At 40.8% G+C, this 19112-nt stretch overlaps 1 protein-coding gene across 18 annotated transcripts in view; it reads right to left on the reverse strand.

Moving 5' to 3' along the window:
* Positions 1-19112, reverse strand: part of LOC137198389 (microtubule-actin cross-linking factor 1-like) — a 236432-nt gene that overhangs the window by 158922 nt on the left and 58398 nt on the right. The window contains exons 1-2 of one of the 18 annotated variants that reach the window (XM_067612203.1): positions 6448-6510; positions 6049-6109 (exon numbers count right to left, since the gene is read on the reverse strand). The exons of the other annotated variants lie outside the window; for them this stretch is intronic. Coding sequence (XP_067468304.1) covers positions 6049-6103 — 55 coding nt within the window. The 5' untranslated portion in view covers positions 6104-6109; positions 6448-6510. Of the gene's footprint in view, positions 1-6048; positions 6110-6447; positions 6511-19112 lie in introns of those variants that run through there. 18 annotated transcript variants of the gene reach the window in all.

The raw sequence follows: 19112 nt of genomic DNA on the forward strand, positions 1-19112 counted from the left end.
AGACGCTGTAACGGAGATGGAACTCAAAAAAACGGGGAGACCAGACAGACCCGACAATCTGTTTTGACAGCTGACGTATGAGGACGTTGGAAACGGGGCTCGTTCACGTCTCGGAGGAAATATGCAGCTGATGTTTTAGTTAATACGGACGACCGCGGAGCGAAGCGGCAGACGAGGTGAAGAGAGGTGTGTGATGTGAGTAGGAGGTTTATGTCTGTGTGTATAAGATTTAGAAACTTACTGTATGGCTGAAACAATTTGGGGCTTTTTCACCTTTTACTGATATTTTATAGACCAAACAACTAATCAGTTAATCAAGAGAATAATAAATAATTTACTGATAATGAAAATAATCGTTAGTTGCTGCCATAGAAACAGACGCTGAGATCATAAACCACTGGGGGATAGAGCAGGAGTGGGATGATAAGATAACATATTACATATGTTACTTTATGTGCGAGAGAATAAGAGACGTGTATGTGATGTTTGAAGATAAAATATATGTATATGTGCACATGCTGGTGTCTGGCGCCTTGTGTTGTTGTGTAACCACGTGGGTTTGTTGTGAGGGATTGTCGCTTACAGGGTCAGCTTGTTGGATTAAAATGTTGTTGGGAAAAGGGGGACGTCGAGTCTAGGTGAGCCTTATTAACTGTCCAGACACACACACACACACACATACCTACGCCCACTCGCACTCTCACACACTAACTCCATCTACCTGCTGTGCTTGTCTTGATCATCAACCAGCTGTCCCGCCCTGCCTTACAGGTGGATCTACCATCCAAACAAACTAATTGCCTTACACACTTAACCTGATCTGAAACGTCCCCTCCCTACAAAACACACACACACACACACACCGCGGCACCTCCCTCTCATTAAGGTAATTTTCGCAGCACCACTTCAGTGCGATTGTAACCAGGCGTCATCAACATAATCACATCAGACGTTTTTTCATTTCAAAAACACATTTTTAAACCTGGAGAAAGTTTGCATCGAGGCAAAGAAAAAGATAAATTCTGTTGAGAGTATTTATAATCCACACATTCATCCCTCTAATCCGAGTTAATCCAATTCAAAACAACTTTATACTCATGACCGTAGCGGCAAAAGACAAACTCATTAGAGCGGAGACTACAATGGAAGTAATGTTAGGGTTACAACAAAGTCAAAAACCACTCATATGACTGGATTATTATAAACTGAGCCGCACATTGAAGCTTACTGCTAACATTTTCACTGCCTGGAAGCGGTTAATGAAACAAAGGCCTCCTGTATGTGACGGTAACGATGGGTTTGGTCCACTACCATCTCCACCGCACGGCAGACACTCCGGGTTGGACCCGAATGCCCCTTCGCTCTAGTCAGACAACATTTCTGTCACCTGAGACACATGGCTGCCCTGTGAGCATTAGATTCAATTACACTGACATGTGGAAATACTGCCTGTACTTTTTTGGTGAATCAGATCATGTTTGGTGTTTATAAAAAGAGCAAGAAAACAGGAAGGAAAAGTTAATATAGATGGAGCACAGAACCAACAAGAGCCATATTTTACTTTTACATTCAAAGTCAAAGTCCTCTGAATGTAAAGTGCCTCCAAAACCAAAAGGAATCTACAAAATCGCATATGTCTTGTTTGAGTTTATATTAATTTATGAGTAAAAGAAGGGGGGATGATTCAAGGCTGGGTGTTGTCACAGTGGCTAAAAGCAGCAAAGGGTACACTGAGTTGCATGGAAAACACGCAAATAATGAGTAAATATACACCTCCTTAATGGATGACTCACTGTCACACACACACACACACCATCTTCCTCCTTCCTAAAGGCAAAGAACAGACCACAGACGTTAACCAACAGAAACAGCAACACATTCATAAAATGTTTACTTCCAATGATTTATGACAATTTATCATTTAATTAATTGAACATCCAAGAGATCGAGGTTACGTCTTCAAATCCAGAACCAAAAGTTATTCACTTTACAATGACAAAAAAAGGGAGAAAAATAGCAGATCCTCACATTTGAGAAGCTGAATCAGTGACTGCTTTATGTTTCTGCCTGCTAAATGACTTGAATGACTAATCAAGCATTAAAAAAGTGAGGGGTTAGGGTTAGGGCCAGGGTTAGGGCCAGGGTTAGGGCCAGGGTTAGGGTTAGGGCCAGGGTTAGGGTTAGGGTTAAGGCCAGGGTTAGGGTTAGGGCCAGGGTTAGGGCGTTAGGGTTAGGGAGTTAGGGTTAGGGACAGGGTTAGGGTTAGGCCGTTAGGGTTAGGGTTAACCCAACTGATTGACTAAGTAATTAATCAGCTAATCATTTCAGCAATAGTTAAAATGTCAAGTGGAAATAAGGCATAAAACTAAGCCTTTTGCATTTCATACTACAGTAGAGCACTTTTGTCTTCCGGTTCATGGACCTGAAAACATGAACCCTGCTGTTAGCACTGGAGGCATTGACACAGATCTGGTGTGACACAGAAACACTGCAAGAGAGACACAGAGAGGTGGGGGGGGGAGGGGAAAAAAAAGCCCCAAACAGCGAACTGAAGCACATGCAGATAAAGTGCCGACATGAATCTAACCTGCGAGGTTGCAGCTCATGTCGTGTGAGTGCAGTGAACTGATAGAGAGAGTGAGAGAAAGAGATAAAAATAGACGCTGTCACCTACTCCACCTTAAACAAATCGTGACCAAACTCCTCCCGATCCCATTCACGCAACCTCTCTTACTCCGTCACACAGCTAGTCGTTGGCACATCACTCTCTGGTGGCAGGTGACGGCAGATAAACACACTCTGAAGTACACTTGTCATTTTATTTATAAGGGAAAACATGTTCCCGGGCCCCTCGCTGAGGTTAAGCTCCTGAAGTAAGAGATGTGAGTAGCTACAGATGGCAGAGGGACCGGAGCCTCATGGGTGGTCAGACAAAAGGAGGGATAAGTCTTATAATAACAGAGTCGATGGTACTTTTACAAGTTCATTGTGAATGTCTGATTACACACACTGGAAGATTGAAAAAATACAAATCTGTGTCGCTGTATGAATCAAATTTGACGACATTATGACGCTTCATTTGAAATAAATAATAAAAAAAACATGTTAGTTAGTTGAAGTTGGTTTTTATCTTCCACTATATCCTCATGTAATACTTTAATTCACAAACGTGGCTTAATGTGTTTGCACATAAGCTTGTCCAGCTATCCAATGTTTGATAAATGAATTCCATTTGTTGTGATTACAGTTGCCGACCAGCCTTAAAAGCGCTTAAGAAGTTTAACCTCAACTGTAATTTAAGGGGTTAAAGGAGATTGTAGGTGATTCTAACCCCGCCTGACATCTACTGCTGTAAGGCTTCAGACGGAGCAGCTGTTGGTGGGGCGGTGGTGGTGGTGGTGGTGGCGGTGGGGGGCACTTTGCCACATAATGTCACCAAACCACAAGTAGCAGCAGGTGTGGTCATGGCCACTGCACAACTTCTAGACAAAAGGGAGAGAGAGAGGGCTTTTAAATTGAAATGGAGTCTCCATATCAAGACAACTGTAGATTCTCAGTGGCTCTGAATGACTGAGCAGACAAAAGTACAGCAGTATAAACGTTAAAGATGTTTGCCATGATATGGTTTGACTGTAAAGAACTTCCTGTACAGAAGTTTCTTCACATTAGAGCTGCAACGATTAGTCTTTTTTTTTTTTTAAAGAAAAAAGGTCAAAATTCTTTGATTCCAGCTTCTCAAATGTGAATATTTTCTGGTTTCTTTAGTCCTTTATGACAGTAAACTGAATATCTTTGGGTTGTGGAGTGTTGGTTGGGACAAAACGAGACATTTGAGGACGTCACCTTGCACTGCGTTACATTTTCTGACATTTTATAGGCCAAACACCTAATTTATTAATTGTGAAAATAATGGCTAGATGAATCAATTATGATAATAATTGTCAGTTGCATCCCTACTTCACATGTTTAACAGTGAGTGTACAATTCCCTATTATGCTAAAAGAAAATTCACATTTGCATGCGTGAAAAAGTGACAGAAAGTGCTACAAAGGCAGGATAAAGGATGTTGGAGAAAGTCAATAATAATCAATAGTTCAGACAAGGAGAATACAGTTTTCTGAAGGCTGTGCAGAGATTACAATGCAAGCAACTTGTCTGTCCATATACAAAAATGTCTGTCAATGTACTCAGACTCCTGCACAAGTAGCTTAGCAGTTAAGTAAAAAAACACAATGTAGACATAATGTCCAGAGACGCTGATAACTTTTGTTCTCACGATTAAAACAATCCAGCTGTGAGAAAAACACTACAAACAACACAACCGTGCAAGTATGTAAATACATGGTGCCTATTCAAGACTTTACAGTGACAACACTCCCTTCACAGTATGTGGTGCAAAGCTGTAAAAAGTCCAACCACAACAAAATCCTGAAGTTATAAAGCAGTTGTTGTGTTATGAGAATGTGGTGCAAAAGCCACACACACACACAAACACACACACACACACACACACATACTGTCAGCTGTGAAGTATGATAAGCTTTCAATCTCAACCATGTTTACATTACTACTTTTATTAACAGGCAACTGATTACTTTTACTCCAAGCAATAAAAATTTACTGCACAGAGTCCAAAATACCAAAATTAAAATCACATTCTGTAGAAATTAAATGCATCACGCACCTTGGTATTGTTAACATCTAACATTCAAACTGTACCAAGTGTATACAATCCAAATCCTACCCTAAACTCCTATTCTTTTCTCTTTCAGTCTCCTGTGTGGTCAAATTAATGTGCACTACTTTTCCTGCAGCCTGAGAAATTAAAGAAAGTGTTTCTTGAACAACAGTAAACAGTGAAATACTTAAAAGACTGTATAAATACAGTATATGCTGGTCTTGTGCTGTCAATAAAACGTATTAATATGTCAAATGTGTCCAAACTATTAAAGAAGAAGAACTAGAAGAAATAGAAGAACTTGACTGAGGCCAGAGTCTGGTTTATTCTACGCTCGGTTAACTGCTGTGATAACAGCTGCTGAAGCGAAGCATCCCTGCCTGCTTCTGCACGTCACCTGACACTTCAATAATCCATCCCGCTGTTGTCTCCTCTCTTTAGTGTGAGTGTGTGTTTCAGCCATTTGCCAGGGCACGCTAGGATCAAGTGCCGTCCATGACAAAAAGCGGAGAAGCACCTGGCATCTTGACGCCGACGCTAGCACGAACAATTAGCGGCACTTGAAAATTAGCAACTGAAGCTAATTAAGACCTTAGAGCCGAGAGATAAATATGCATGTGAGACCCCGGGGGTGCTGTTAATAGCAGGCGCCGGCGTTGTTAGCTCATATGAAAGGAGGCGGCCATTCGTCCTTCTACTGACCCAAATCTTATCTGGACGCCACACAGGAGCTGAGTAGGTAAACACGGACACACATAAACATGACCTTAATGTAAGCGGTAGAAAAGAACAGTACAAAGTGCTATGAAAGTCACTGAATCAACACCATTACTCACAAGAGCAGCCACAACTCTCACTTCTAATTTTTTTCAAACCAAGGAAAGAGAGATTAAAGCCTCCTGAGTAAAAATAGACCTGATTCTTAATATCAGTACAACCACAAACCATTCTTTCCTTTTACTAAGTTAAACTGCAAAACCACCTGCAGCCACAACACATTAAAACAATAAATGTTCTACATATAAAGTCACAACCGAGTAAAAACTCCTGAAGTCAAGCTTAACAAAACATACTGTGGAGTTGCACAAGGATCCTTGAAAAGCAGGTATGACCTATTTAGGGCCCAACCCACAGTTTGGTCTACACAGATTCATCGGTGAGCGATCTACACGTGCAACATGTCACGCTCATATCATCACATCTCAATCCTCCAAACAAGAGATAGTAAAAAGATAAGATCCCGGTCCTATTAGAGCATTACAACAGCATGATAGCCTCTGTAAAACACACCGAGTGCATGAGACGCTAGTTGTTGTTAGCTGAGCAGCTACTTAGCAAATGACAGGTGAAAGTTTGAAGGGGACACCGACCTCTTTTCTCCTCCAAATCCTGGAGGAACTGCCTGTAAGCAGCCGTGGCGCTCATCCCTCCCTCCCGGAGAGAAGAGAGAAAGGGAGAGGAGGTGGAGGAGCGGGGGCAGAGAGATGAAAAGAGAGAGAAATAATTAAAATAAGTGGAAGGGTAAGTACACAGTTAAGAAACAGTGGCAAAAAGGGAGGGGAGAAAAAAAACAAAAGAGAGATCTAGAAACCTCGAGGAAATGAATAAAAGTGAGAAAGAGGTGAGAGAAAACAGAATGAGTAAAGAAGAGAGGGGGGGGTGAGGAGGAGGGAGAGTCTGGAGGCTGCAGTTGATCTGTGAGGCCCAGAAGATCCGAGCTGTCAAAGAAGAGCCATCCTTAATCACGTTGATAATCCCTCATCTCTTACTCGCTTCTTTCTTTTCTTCTTTTTTACCAGTCTTCTCTCTGCCCCGGAGCGTGCGCGCGTGTGTGTTTGCGTCGGAGGTTACGGTAGCACTGAGCGTGGCGGTGTGTGTTAGCTCTAAGCCGGATAGAGGAACTGGACTTTGACCACAAGGCAGGGGTGATGATGTCACTGCCAGAGACACATGTGTTTCACTTGCGTCTAGAGTGAGTGTGGGCGTGTGTGTGAGAGTGTGTCAGAGGGAATTTTTTTTTAAAAAAGGAGGCGTGTTTTTATTAGTCTCAGCTGTGCTTTTTTTTTTTTTTTTTAAAGCCGCATGGTATGTTGGCGCTGGACTTCATGCATGAATGTTTGACAGTGACACATTTATCATTCAGTCATTTGTCATTCATTCACATTGTCCCCCTGTATGTGTGTGTGTGTGTGTCTGTGTGTGTGTGTGTGTGTGACATTCAGCTGCCTGCTGGATCAACATACTGCAGCAGATTACAGAGCAGGAGACGAGAAAAAGGGCTTTGAAACACCACAATGTTCTCTCTCTCTCTTTTTATTCTCTTATTCTACTGCACGGTCTCGGTTTTTGTCTCTCATCTCACAAATCTGTGTTCCTCCAGTAACGTCAATATTTTAGCTGACAGTACGCCTCTGCGCTCGTCTGTCACTGAGCCTGACTGGTCTATGTTTACTAAGTTTGGAGAATGAATTACTCATTCATCATTAATCTGATTTTACGTATTTGTAGAAGGAGTAGAGCTGCAACAATTAGTCAATTAATCAATAAGTCAAGCGAAAAGGACAAATATTCTCTGTTCTCAGCTTCTCGTATGCAAGGATTTGCTGCTTTTCTTTGTCATATGTGACAGTAAATTTAAAATCTTTAGTTTTTGGACTGTTAGTCATACAAAACAAGCAAACTGAGACCTTGTGAATGCCATTTTTTCACAGTTTTTTAACATTTAAGAGACTAAAAGTTTAATCAATTCATTGAGAAAATAATCTGCAGATGAATCAATGATGAAAGTAAACAGTCACAGCTCTAATATGGAGGGAAAACACCTGTTGCACAAACAGCATATACAGTAACTGTATATACAATGCCAATGCACAAACCAAGGTGACATCACACAGCAATAAGTAATAATCAGCTGGGTTCAATCAATCAAATATCATACTTACATTCCCTCTTTCTATACATATATTCTCAGCTCTGTTGTCTCTCTTTTATCCTACCTGATGAAAAGGTAAACACCACATGGTAAATAATTACCTGCTGTGACACACACACACACACACACGCACACTAAAGAGGGCAGATGAGGCCAGATGAAGTCCAGCGCTACGGCAACAAGCAGGTTGCCTCCAAATACTTGTAATAGCTTCCTTTACTGGAGAGCTTCAGGGCCGCTTGTAAGAGAGCTATGAATGTCAACAGTAGGAGGAAAGTGTTGCATTGAACATCTCTCTTCCTGCTTGTTTACATCAGGGGTCTAATGATGGAGAGAAGCCTCGGGAAGGTAAACGGACTACTGCTTGAGTTCAACCCGGGTGACAGTGACCTGGAGGTTAGAGAAGAGAGCTGAAGAGTTTATATCTGATCCATCATCAGTGTCTGTGAGAGGTATGTTCAACAGGAAGCGGCACAGCAGGAAATCGACAAAAATAGAGCTGAAGAATGTGTCGATTGCGCAATCAGCGAAAGGAATAATGGATCATGCTGGATAATACAACAGCTGTCATTCATCATGTTCATGCATCACGGTCAGACAAAGTAAGCAAATAACAAATGATTATATTGTGACATCTGATCCTTCTATCAACAATGTCACCTCTATAACAACCAGTACTTAGGCCTGTTCTTCTTAAGGAAGCTTCGCAGTTTTAATGTAAACAAATCACTTTGTTATGTTCTGGCTATATAGCACTGAAACTATACTTTTAGCTGGATGTGTTTCAGGACTCAATCTAACATTCTTTATGTTTTTTAACTGTTTGCTGCTAAATGAATGACCCCAGTTTCTCTACTATACTCTCTACTCATCAGGCATTTCACACAGCAAATGACAACAAGTCTGTATAAGGACGTACACACACATGCACTCACAGTAAAATCAGCCAATCCAAGGAACTAATCAGTAATCTAATAGGAGGAATACACCTGGGAAGGGGCAGGGGAAAGAAAAAATACATGGATGAGGCCAAAATTTACCACTAATTCATTAATAAACAATAAAATAAATTCTTGTATGGTAACAACCACTGATAAGAACTAGAGAGAAATCATGACTCACAATAATTTCTTAAAAAATAGTTAGTAAATAGTAAACATTTATCGAAAAGTATTAGTACTCTTGCCATTTCTCCTACGCGCCTGGCTGTTTACAGGCGTCTAAAGACAACTCTGTCTTCTGTATAAATGGACAGTGTGCTCATGTTCATCTGAAGCCAATAATTCAAATGATGGTTCTTGATAGTTCAAACCGAACAAGGTCTTTGTTGTTTACTTCCTCCTAAATATTTTTAGAAGCCATGAAAATGATCCACTGTGGTTGGAAGTTATTGATGTTGAAAACAAATTTTAGTCAACATTATGCAAATAAACTTAGTCTTTGATCTTTTGTCTCTTTATTCAGAAAGCTAATCTTCCCATTCAACAATCTATAGGTTAATTTTAAGTTCTATTTTATTTTACTGTTGCATACAACTGTGATCTGTATGCTGTGGTGCCACTTTTAACATCAACAAAATAGATCTCACATGCTTTATAAATGCCAGTCTAGCAGGAATTTAAATGTTCTTTACTGAAGGTTGAACTTCTCAGATTGCAATTCTGTCTCTCTTTGTCACAGACACAACAAACACACTTTTCCACCCAAACAAAACCTTTCACACATCCAAACATTTCTCACATAAATATGAGTGAGCAGCTCAGCGGCTGCTAACAGCTGTGAGCTGTGTGATTACGGATCAATGAGAGGACAGGTCGAGTGTTTTCCAGGAAGATTTGAGATGACCTACGATAATGACCTGACCCACAAAGGTCAAAGGTTAATGGGTGTCAGTTTGTCTCTGTTAATGTGTTTCCTCACACGCTGTAGAGACAAAAAAAATTCCCCCAGCAGGATTTAAACTAACACACACGACGCCACGATAAAAAAAAAAAAGCCAGCACTGTTTATTTTCCCAGCGCCTGCATCCAACACCGCTCTTTTGTGAACAGATATAAAAACAGTTTCTATAAACACTTCACGTATGCAAATGTGACTGTATCATATGAAAACATCGTCCGTATCCAAATATAGACACACACACACACACACACATACATCTCAAAAATCCTGAGCAGACAAAGAAGCAGTGTAGTTCAAAGCCAACACGCTCTATTCAACACCTCTTTTAAGTTCAGAAATACTGACAACAAAAAAAAGATGTTGAAAACCGCTCAGCGATCCTGAACGCTCCCCCGGGAGTCTCCTCTTTCACATGACCTTGTCAACAGTGAGCTCGCTCCATCAAAGGAAGCCCAGGACACACCGTGTAGAGAAACACTGATTCATACACACACACACACACTGTCTTCCTCAGGGCGTCACACACCGGGCCCAAGACGATGGTGGTGTGACCGGTAGCCATAGCAACAGGACAGCACCTAGCTGCCAGTGTGTTTTTCTACCTTTTACACTCGTTCCTCATGCAGGATTTAAAGGGACAGGGCCTAGCAACATACTGTAAACTGCTCCGTGTGTTAACAGTCAACTTTAAAAAAAAAAAAAAAGAAAGCCAAAACAAACAGTAAGTACATCGGGAAATATTTGACTGAGACACAGCAAACAGCTTCAAGTGTGTGAGGAGCACAAACACACAAGTTTTCATTTCAGCCAATGTGTCTCCCCCCGATAAGTTTGACTCAAAAACAGAAGACAATAAATACGTTTCAATGGACAAAAGGGTGAATAATGACTGCTGGGAAACAGATTTTCCCATAAAAGACATAAAAGAAAAGACTTTGCAGCTTCATGTCAAGCAGTCAGTGGTTTCAGTAAAGAGAAGATGGATGTTTTTACCTTTATAGGAGGAAGTCCAGAGGAGCAGCAGCAGCAACATGAAAGACAAAGAAGAGAAACACTTAGATTAGTGATCTTTTAAAATATAAATTCATCAAAATCACGTTCCTACAAAATAAAAGTGATGTTACATAGAGCTGCATCAATTAGTTGATTAATCTATCGACAGAAAACTAATTGACAACTATTTTGATAATCAATTTATCATTTGGAGTAATTTTTTTTAAAGAAAATTGTCCAAATTCTCTGATTCCAGCTTCTTAAATGTGAATATTTTCTGGTTTCTTTAGTTTTCTATGACAGTAAACTGAAAATATTTGAGTTGTGACACACTGATCAACATTTTTCACAATTTCTGATATTTTATAAACCAAATGATGAATCGATTAATTGAGAAAATAATCCCAAAAAATTGAACGCTCCTGTGTTATTTACCACAAAGTCATCTCAACTCAAGTTCCACTTCCTAGCCTGAGCTCTCACTCTCACCTAATGCTCTTCATCAGTGAATGTAATTGGCTCATCATGTGACCTGAAATCCTAAAGATCTCTGATCATGTGATGACACCTGAGCCGATTCCATTCACCGATGAAGACCGTTAGACGTGGGTGAAAGCCCTGAAGAAGCTAGTAAGTGGAGTTTGAGTTGAGATTATATAAGAAGTTTTAAGTCACTAAATTTAAATATCAGTGCAGATGAACACATTTATCAACTTTATGGTTAAATATAGAAGAAAAGACATCGACTAACTAACATCTGTTTCACCATAATGTACATAAAAGACAGATGTGACGGGTCAATACGTGCCAAACACACAGCAGTTGCTTAATGATACCATCAAAGAGATTAAATAAAAGAATCACAGACTGGAGCTTCAGCCGGCATCGGTCATCTGCTCTGTTTAATATCAACTACTGTCTGCTGCAGGACAACCTGGGATGTAACAACTATCACAGCACCTGAGATTGAAATTGATTGGCTTCATTTGTGTCTGTTTTACTCCATTTGATAGTGAACGTGTGCGCTTGTAATTGTGCTTTTTAGTCATCGTGTGTGTGTATGTGCGATACACATTCTCTGAAACACCAAAACAGTTTCTGTTTCATCTGAAGTGAAACCAAATGCAAGTCTAATCAGATGGTGTCCAGGAGGCTGATGGAAAACACACACACACACACACACACACACACACACACACACAGAATCCAAATACTGTCAGATTCATTCTTAGTCTATAAGATCAATGACTCTCAGTCTCATACAGCAGAAATTAACATGCAACAATGACAAAACCGGTGCAGAGTCACATTCATGTTCAACTGAGGCGGGTAGTAAAGGTTAGCAAACGTAAAGCATTCAGAATATCAACAGTTTCAGCTGATTTGGTGTCTGAAAGCAGCATCAGAAAATGGAATGAAACTGCTGATTTCCGGCTCATTTGTACATTTAAAAAGGTTCATCACATACCAGGTAGTTTTAACCAAACAATCCGATGCTGACAAACGTTAATATGAAGGTGAATAAATGAGGAGCTGCAGGAAAACAGACATGTTTATCTTTTGTGTTACATGCATGTCAGCATGTTGTGTGAATGCACATGACCAATAAGTACCAATTTATTGACAATGTATCAGCCTGAATATCAGGTGAAAGTTGGGTAAATGTCAGTTTAGTTCATCCCTACTTTCATTCCCTCAGCACACCTGTTGCAGCCTCTATAAGCAAACCCTAACGCCCTTGAGTTTGCTCTTAAGTCAGTTTACTGTTCATGCTAACAGAAAAAAATGCTGCAGCACTTTCACTTCTGGTATATTTCTGAGTCTGCTGTCTGTGCTTTCTGTCTAAATCAGAAGAAATGTTGTGTTTTTCTTTTGATATTGCTTCACAACATCCCAAATTGCCTCTCTGGGGGGAAAGTGAAGTCTAAATCTAAAGTTTGGTCTCCTTTAATGAAAAAGAGCATTTCCAGCGAGTCGCTCAGTGTGACAGAAGAGAGAGAGAGAGAGAGCGAGGAAGGAGAAAAAGACGCAAAAAAAAAAAAAAAACAAGCGACAAGCTGGATAGATGGATGGAGAGGGGGGGGGGCAGTGTGATGTGTCAGAGAGTGAGGAGGTGAAACAAAGTTGGGCCTCCGATAGCTGGGGGAGACACACACACACACACACACACACACACACACACACACACACACACACACACACATGAAACAAAGGAGCATTCATCTGAGACGACCACAGAGGAGTGCGCTGGTAGGCTCTGTTCCCTGCACTGTCACGAGAGAGAGAGAGAGAGAGAGAGACAAATTAAACTTCACTGAGTGAGAAATGAGGGGAGCGAGATATAGAAAGAAGGAGAGAAAAGGGGACAGAGCGGCTCAATCAGAAGGTAAAGATATTATAATTTCCTCCAGAGCAGGCCGACATCTCTCTCACTCTATACATCATCATCTTTTCAAAGAATGGAGGGAGGGGGGAAGGGAGGGAGGGAGGAAAAAAAAGAAACAGATTCCTACAGATACATGTAGGTCAGCTTGAGCACAGATGGGAGTGTAACGTAAAAGGAGAGATTCTGAACACTGATGAAGACTGACAGAAGAAAGGCGAAGATGAAGCATAACGTAGAGCCCGGCTAGCTAAACCAGGCTATCTGCGAGCGTCGAGAAAGCTGACGATACAAGGACGTTTAACACAGCTAATGATGAATGATGATGATGAAGGGATATGGAGGAGGGAATAAGAAATGTTCCTTTTGAAATAAGGCAGAAATGTTGAGCGAAGCACATTGTGCACGCTGTAAATGTATGTGATTTGTATATATACAGTACATATGTGTGCAGGGTTGGATGTACAGTATGATTGGATCATGAATATGGGCCTCAGGCAGCAGGTGGAAAGCAGCTGATCGTTAAATCTGGCACAAAACCATCTGTTTCCTTTAGATTAATGGTTTTAATACCTGCCAGATAAATGTGATAAAATGAGAATAGCAAATCTTTACTTGACTCAGCAGAAAGGTGAAGTGAAACAAACTCAGCGGGCTGTGAAACCTATATGTACGTACATGTCCTGTATATGTGTTGTATTGGAAACATTCCCTGGTGAGCCTCTTAATCCCCCCCAAATCTACTGAGGGCGATTCAGAGGGCAAACTCCCGCCCATTCATGTCTGAACTGACTCTCTCGCTGACACTGAATGTGTGTATTTAAGTGTGTGTGTGTGTGTGTTTCCAATCTGTATCACCTGATTTGTCATATCACACCAGGCACTAGATGAAAGTGATTTTTCTCAGCCTTTTGTTTTACCACGTGTAACGCTTTTGACCAAAGGAACGCACCATTCATCTGAAGTCGATATATTTTTCTGATTGACAGCTCGCATGACAACATCTGGATTGGCCGTCCGATGCTGTGAATCCCGCCCACATCTGCTGCTCTAAGATTCAGACACATGTTGAGTCCGGTTTAGAGGTTCATAAATATTCATCATCTCATGGTGTGCTGCACAAAAAGCGTTCCCCTTAATTCTGCTGATTCTGTTATATCACATGTGTTTTACAAGTCTGTGAGGCTGATTTTATTCTCAATTCTCTGCAAATATGAGAGGAGAGATGAATGAGTATAAAAGCATAATAGTGCAAAAGTGAAAAAAGACATTAGATGTATAACCTTAATTAATATTACAATTATCACAGGGACAGAGAGGAAGGCAGAGACAGAAATAATAGTGAGGAAAAGAAAGGATTGTTTTTGATTCAGTCTGCGTTTGTGAAGAGTAAATAAGAGACGGAGGCAAGCAGACAGAAGGCTGACAGAAAAACAGAGAGAAAGAGTGATGGATGAGTAATGGAGGCGCCCTGAAAGAGATGAAGAGATATACGTATGAGAAAGCTAAGTGATGCAGAGGAGAGAGAGGAAGAAAAAACAAAGGCAATCTGACACAAAGGCCACACACACACACACACACACACACACACACACACACACACACACACACACATATACACACACACACACACACTCAGGGGAGGTAAACACTGAGATAAGCTAATACAATGGTAAGGAGGGGTCATATGGGAAGAAGCTAGGAGTCTGATTGTGGCTCCATTGTGAAATCTTTCATAACAATGCTTTTAAATACACATTTTTATTTTAGAAAAGCTGCTTTTTTTTTTATTTTTTTTTTAGATGATACGAGTTTGACAATTCGTCCTAAATATAGTTTAACAATAGGCTTTCTAGAAGGTTACTGGAACCTTGCATGGAGCAGTAGGCGGTATGGTTTACCACACACACACACACACACACACACACACAGACACAGACACACACACACACACACACACACACACACACACAATGGCAGGGCGGGGCTGAAGCTACAAAACATGATAACTCAGACATCCACCACAGGCCTCAACAGGTCCACCCACAAACCATTAGAGGAGCTCCAACATGGGAGCAGCTGCAGACTGGAGCAAATCTAGCTTTCCCTTTTACTACTTTATATCTATTCTGCTAATACGTTTGATGAAGTTGCAATAAATATGTTCTCCATTTACTGCTGTGTTGTTTGAGTTTCTTAAAATCAGAATCAGAAATCAGGAAAAAAACTGCCCAATACGCCTCTAAATATTTCTGCAGAGAAGAGAGACGATGTTACGTAGGGACGTTTTGTCAGAGGTTTCCGTCTTTCCTACGGTATGTAGCTTATTACCTTAGTCGGCAGCTTGCCACTGTTGTTTCTCTTCAACAATGACAATAGAAGCCGGAAGGGAGAGTGGAAGAAAGCAGGATGAAATATTCGGTCAGTGGAAGGGTTAATGTCAGTGATCCATATGTGTTTAGGCTTCAGCAACAGCAGCTTGTTTTTTTAGTTAACAGATAGACTGAGCAGTTAGCATGAGTAGCAAATATCCATAAATGCTGAGCAAATAAAGAAAAGATGCAACTTAAGACTCAAATTTCAGGAAATAAAATCCTTGAAAATTCAAGAAAAAAAGAGTTTGTCAGGGTCAGATTTTTAACATTATGATAATATATACTGATATTGTAATAATAACATTGTGATCTAGCAGTAAAAATTAAGTTGTGTGTGTGCAGTTGTGCAGAAAACAGGTGGGCGACAAAGTAGAAGTGGCTCTAAAATTAAACCAGTGAAACACACATAGAAGTCTGACTGTCATTAGAGAGCTGGAGAGAAGAGAGGGTGGAGGAGAAGCTGAAATGGATTTGATAATGTGGATGAGAGAACGGAGAGAATGGGAATGAATGAGTAGGTAGAGTGGAGTGGGAGGGAAAAGCAGTGACGGACGGAAAAAGTAATGTGGTCAAATATGTGGAGAGAATGAGAGAGATTCCAAAGATGGATAGAAAGAGAAAGAAAAACAGATGATAAAAAGATGACAGTTCAGAGAGGGAGAAGGGAAAGTGCTGCAGATAGACGGAGCCAGGAGACTGCACATGAACATTAGCTAATCAGTTAATTTCCTGTTAGTGCTATTAGAGTTTATGCTTCATATTGCACATGTTCCTCTTCAGAGCTGCAACAGTTAGTCGATTAATTGACTGACAGACAATTAATCGTCATTCTTTTGAGGAAAAATGTCAAATATTTGCTGGTTGCAGCTTCACAGATATGATTTAAAGCTTTTATGTGTCACACATGATAGCTGAAACACACATTTCACATACACACAGTAACACAAATGTGATATACTGCAAAAACACCACATGCTTGTGGACACACACACATATTCAAAACACCTGTCTGATGTACATAGTTTGCATGTCCTGCTTTAGATTCAATTGCACAGCTGTTAAAGAGACTCGGAGACAGACGGGACAAGCTCGTCCTTCACACGCAGTCAGTCACATCTAGATATAGCAGAGCTGTGTGCGTCACAGGACCCGTGTTAGCTTCTCGCCAACACTACGCAGCCGCCTAACAATGTCAGATTGATAAGTGTTAATAAAGAGCTGCATGTTACTAATATGATATATGCTATCATCATTACACAGCACGGTGATGAGTCTTTCCATGAGGTCCGAGTCAGGATTCTGCTTATGCCGAGAATAATGCGCATAGTGAGCTCTCTTGAACTAAACTAAAGTTACACTTAAATACGTCTACTTAAGCAGATACTCTCATCTAAAGCACACTGCAGTAACACTTATATTACCCAGTGAGAGATGAACTTCCCACTAGGGACGGGACGATTAAAGATCAAGGATCACGATAATCGTTAACATCCTCACGTAGAAGTAGCTCGCTGACGTACAGTCCCTTATTGATTTCCTGATTTATTTTGATTTGCCACAAGGGGGAGCCTGCATCTTTCCAGTCATTGTTTGTTTGTTTGTTTGTTTATCACTTAAAAAGGAAGTTCACTAAAAAAAGGTGTGTCCTATCTGTGACGCAATAATAATATTTGTTTCAGGATAATGTGTCGGAAAATATCGTTTATTTTGGCTAAGATAATCATGACATGAAATTCTCCTATTGTCCCATGCTTATTTCCCTCTGAGGCATCCTCCCACTGCAGGTAGGAGTGAAATACTGGTCAGTGATGTTTTTACTCCAATATATGAGAAATTACTTCATTTAAAGCTGCAACTGCATATTGAACTCTTTGTTCATTACTGCTTTCTTATTATTAATGTTGTAAATGGACGTCAGCAGAGACCAGTGAATAAAATCACTCCTGGGCATCATAATGTAATGAGAAGAAGCTCCTGTTACTCACTGCTGGTTGTGTGTGCATGTATCTGCCACAGAGATACAGTAATAGTGTGTGTGTGTGTGTCTGTGTGTGTGTGTGTGTGTGTGTATTAGTGGGTGAGTGGATGATTGCCACAGAGAGAGAGAGACAGATGTGTTTTTAATGGGGTCCCTAAGTCCAATAGGCTGAATGACTCAAATCTTGTGACGCTGGTTCTGAAGACTCCCCTCGTCTCTGGGAGTTCCCGAGCTGTGAGAGCAGAGCGTTATTAAATATTCACACGTTCATATGTATGAGAGATGGAGACCGGCTTCAAAGAAACACGGTCAGCACAAAATGATCTTCGAGGGGCATCACTGTACTCTTTTATGTTGCGTTATGTGTGGCCAAAAAAAAAAAAAAATTCAATACATTTTATGAGCAGCAGCTGCTATTTCGATACAAACTTCATGGGAGAAAATACTGCAACCTCTTGCCAACTATTACTGCTGCGTCTCGAATGTGCCACTTACTGTCAGTAAAGAAAAAGGCAAGCAATATATATGTCACTCACCACAAATGACCAATTAGAAAGCAGCAACCAGCATGGATGTAAAGCTGAAGCTAATATGGAAAAACATCCACCGTTGGCCAAAAGTAGCCTCAGTTTCTTCAAATACAACGGCAATACATTTTAGGATCTCTATTGTATGTTTTTCATTTATTAAGAGGATGTTTATGCTAAAAAAGAAAGTATGTTTGCTTGACAGGTGTCTCAGCCTATCACACTTATCCTTTGTGGTTGCAGCTCATTCATGCCTCAACCAACAACAGACTCCATGAGTTTTATGGTCAATGACTAATGAATACGGTATGTTTCCTTGTTTAGGAGCTAAAATTATTTTATTTACATAGTATTAGACAGCATTAGTGTTCAGTCTAGGACTGTTTAGGAAGAACAAAGAAGTCTTGAGTAAATGGACTGATGTTTCCTACTGTATACACAGAAGTACAGAAGTAAATGGAGGACTTGGAAAAGTGATCAAAGAAGAACTAAACAGAAGCAGGAGCTGCTTTATGACTACTGAAAAGGATAAACACATTTGGACAGATGATGAGCTTTGAGCGGAAGCGACCAGCGTCCTCCTGCAGAAGGAAAACACCGCATTGTCGCACAGTGAATCACGCCGTCGGTCATTCGTGCACACATTCAGTTAGTTCGGCACGGAGGAAGACGAGTCAGACGTCTAACTTAAGCGAGCTGGAAGGTCAGTGTGACTGCGCCGCCCGACGGGGTAAACACAAGCCGTCTTCACATCCAGGAACTTGAAAAAGACCAGAAAAGAGGGCCGACTACACAATGAATGACTTTGTATGTTGGAAATGAAAAAAAAAAGAGAAAATAAATCTGTGCCCGGAGAAAACCATTAACTCTGCTCATGCTTTGAGAGGATTTCTGTGACATGACTGCACACACAGACCCCCACACTGTCTGACCCGGCTAGAGGCCAGCTGAAAGCTCTTCATTTCATTAGACAGTGTAATTAATAACCAGTCATTAAAAGGACCTGGCTGAGCAGCTGGAGAGAAAAGAAGGGAGGGAGAAGAGGAGAGGATATAGGGAACAAGTGACACTGGGTGGTGTGGGACGGATGTTGGATAAAATGGGAGGAGAGGATGGGAGTGTGTATCTAATTAGTCGTCCATCCGTTAGCTATCACATCAGCCACATTTACAGTAAACGGAAACAGAAAACACCTGATATTGAGCCAAAAAGGTGTTAATTTCCTCTATTCTTCTCTCCATCTGTCTCATCTACTGTTTCATACCGTTCCTCTCTGATTCCATACGCTTGCAGGCCTTCATTCAGCCATTTCCACTGTTATACTGCTCAAATACAGGCCTTTTT

The sequence above is a fragment of the Thunnus thynnus genome, chromosome 15 (genome assembly GCF_963924715.1).
Source record: "Thunnus thynnus chromosome 15, fThuThy2.1, whole genome shotgun sequence".
NCBI classification, from domain to species: domain Eukaryota; kingdom Metazoa; phylum Chordata; class Actinopteri; order Scombriformes; family Scombridae; genus Thunnus; species Thunnus thynnus.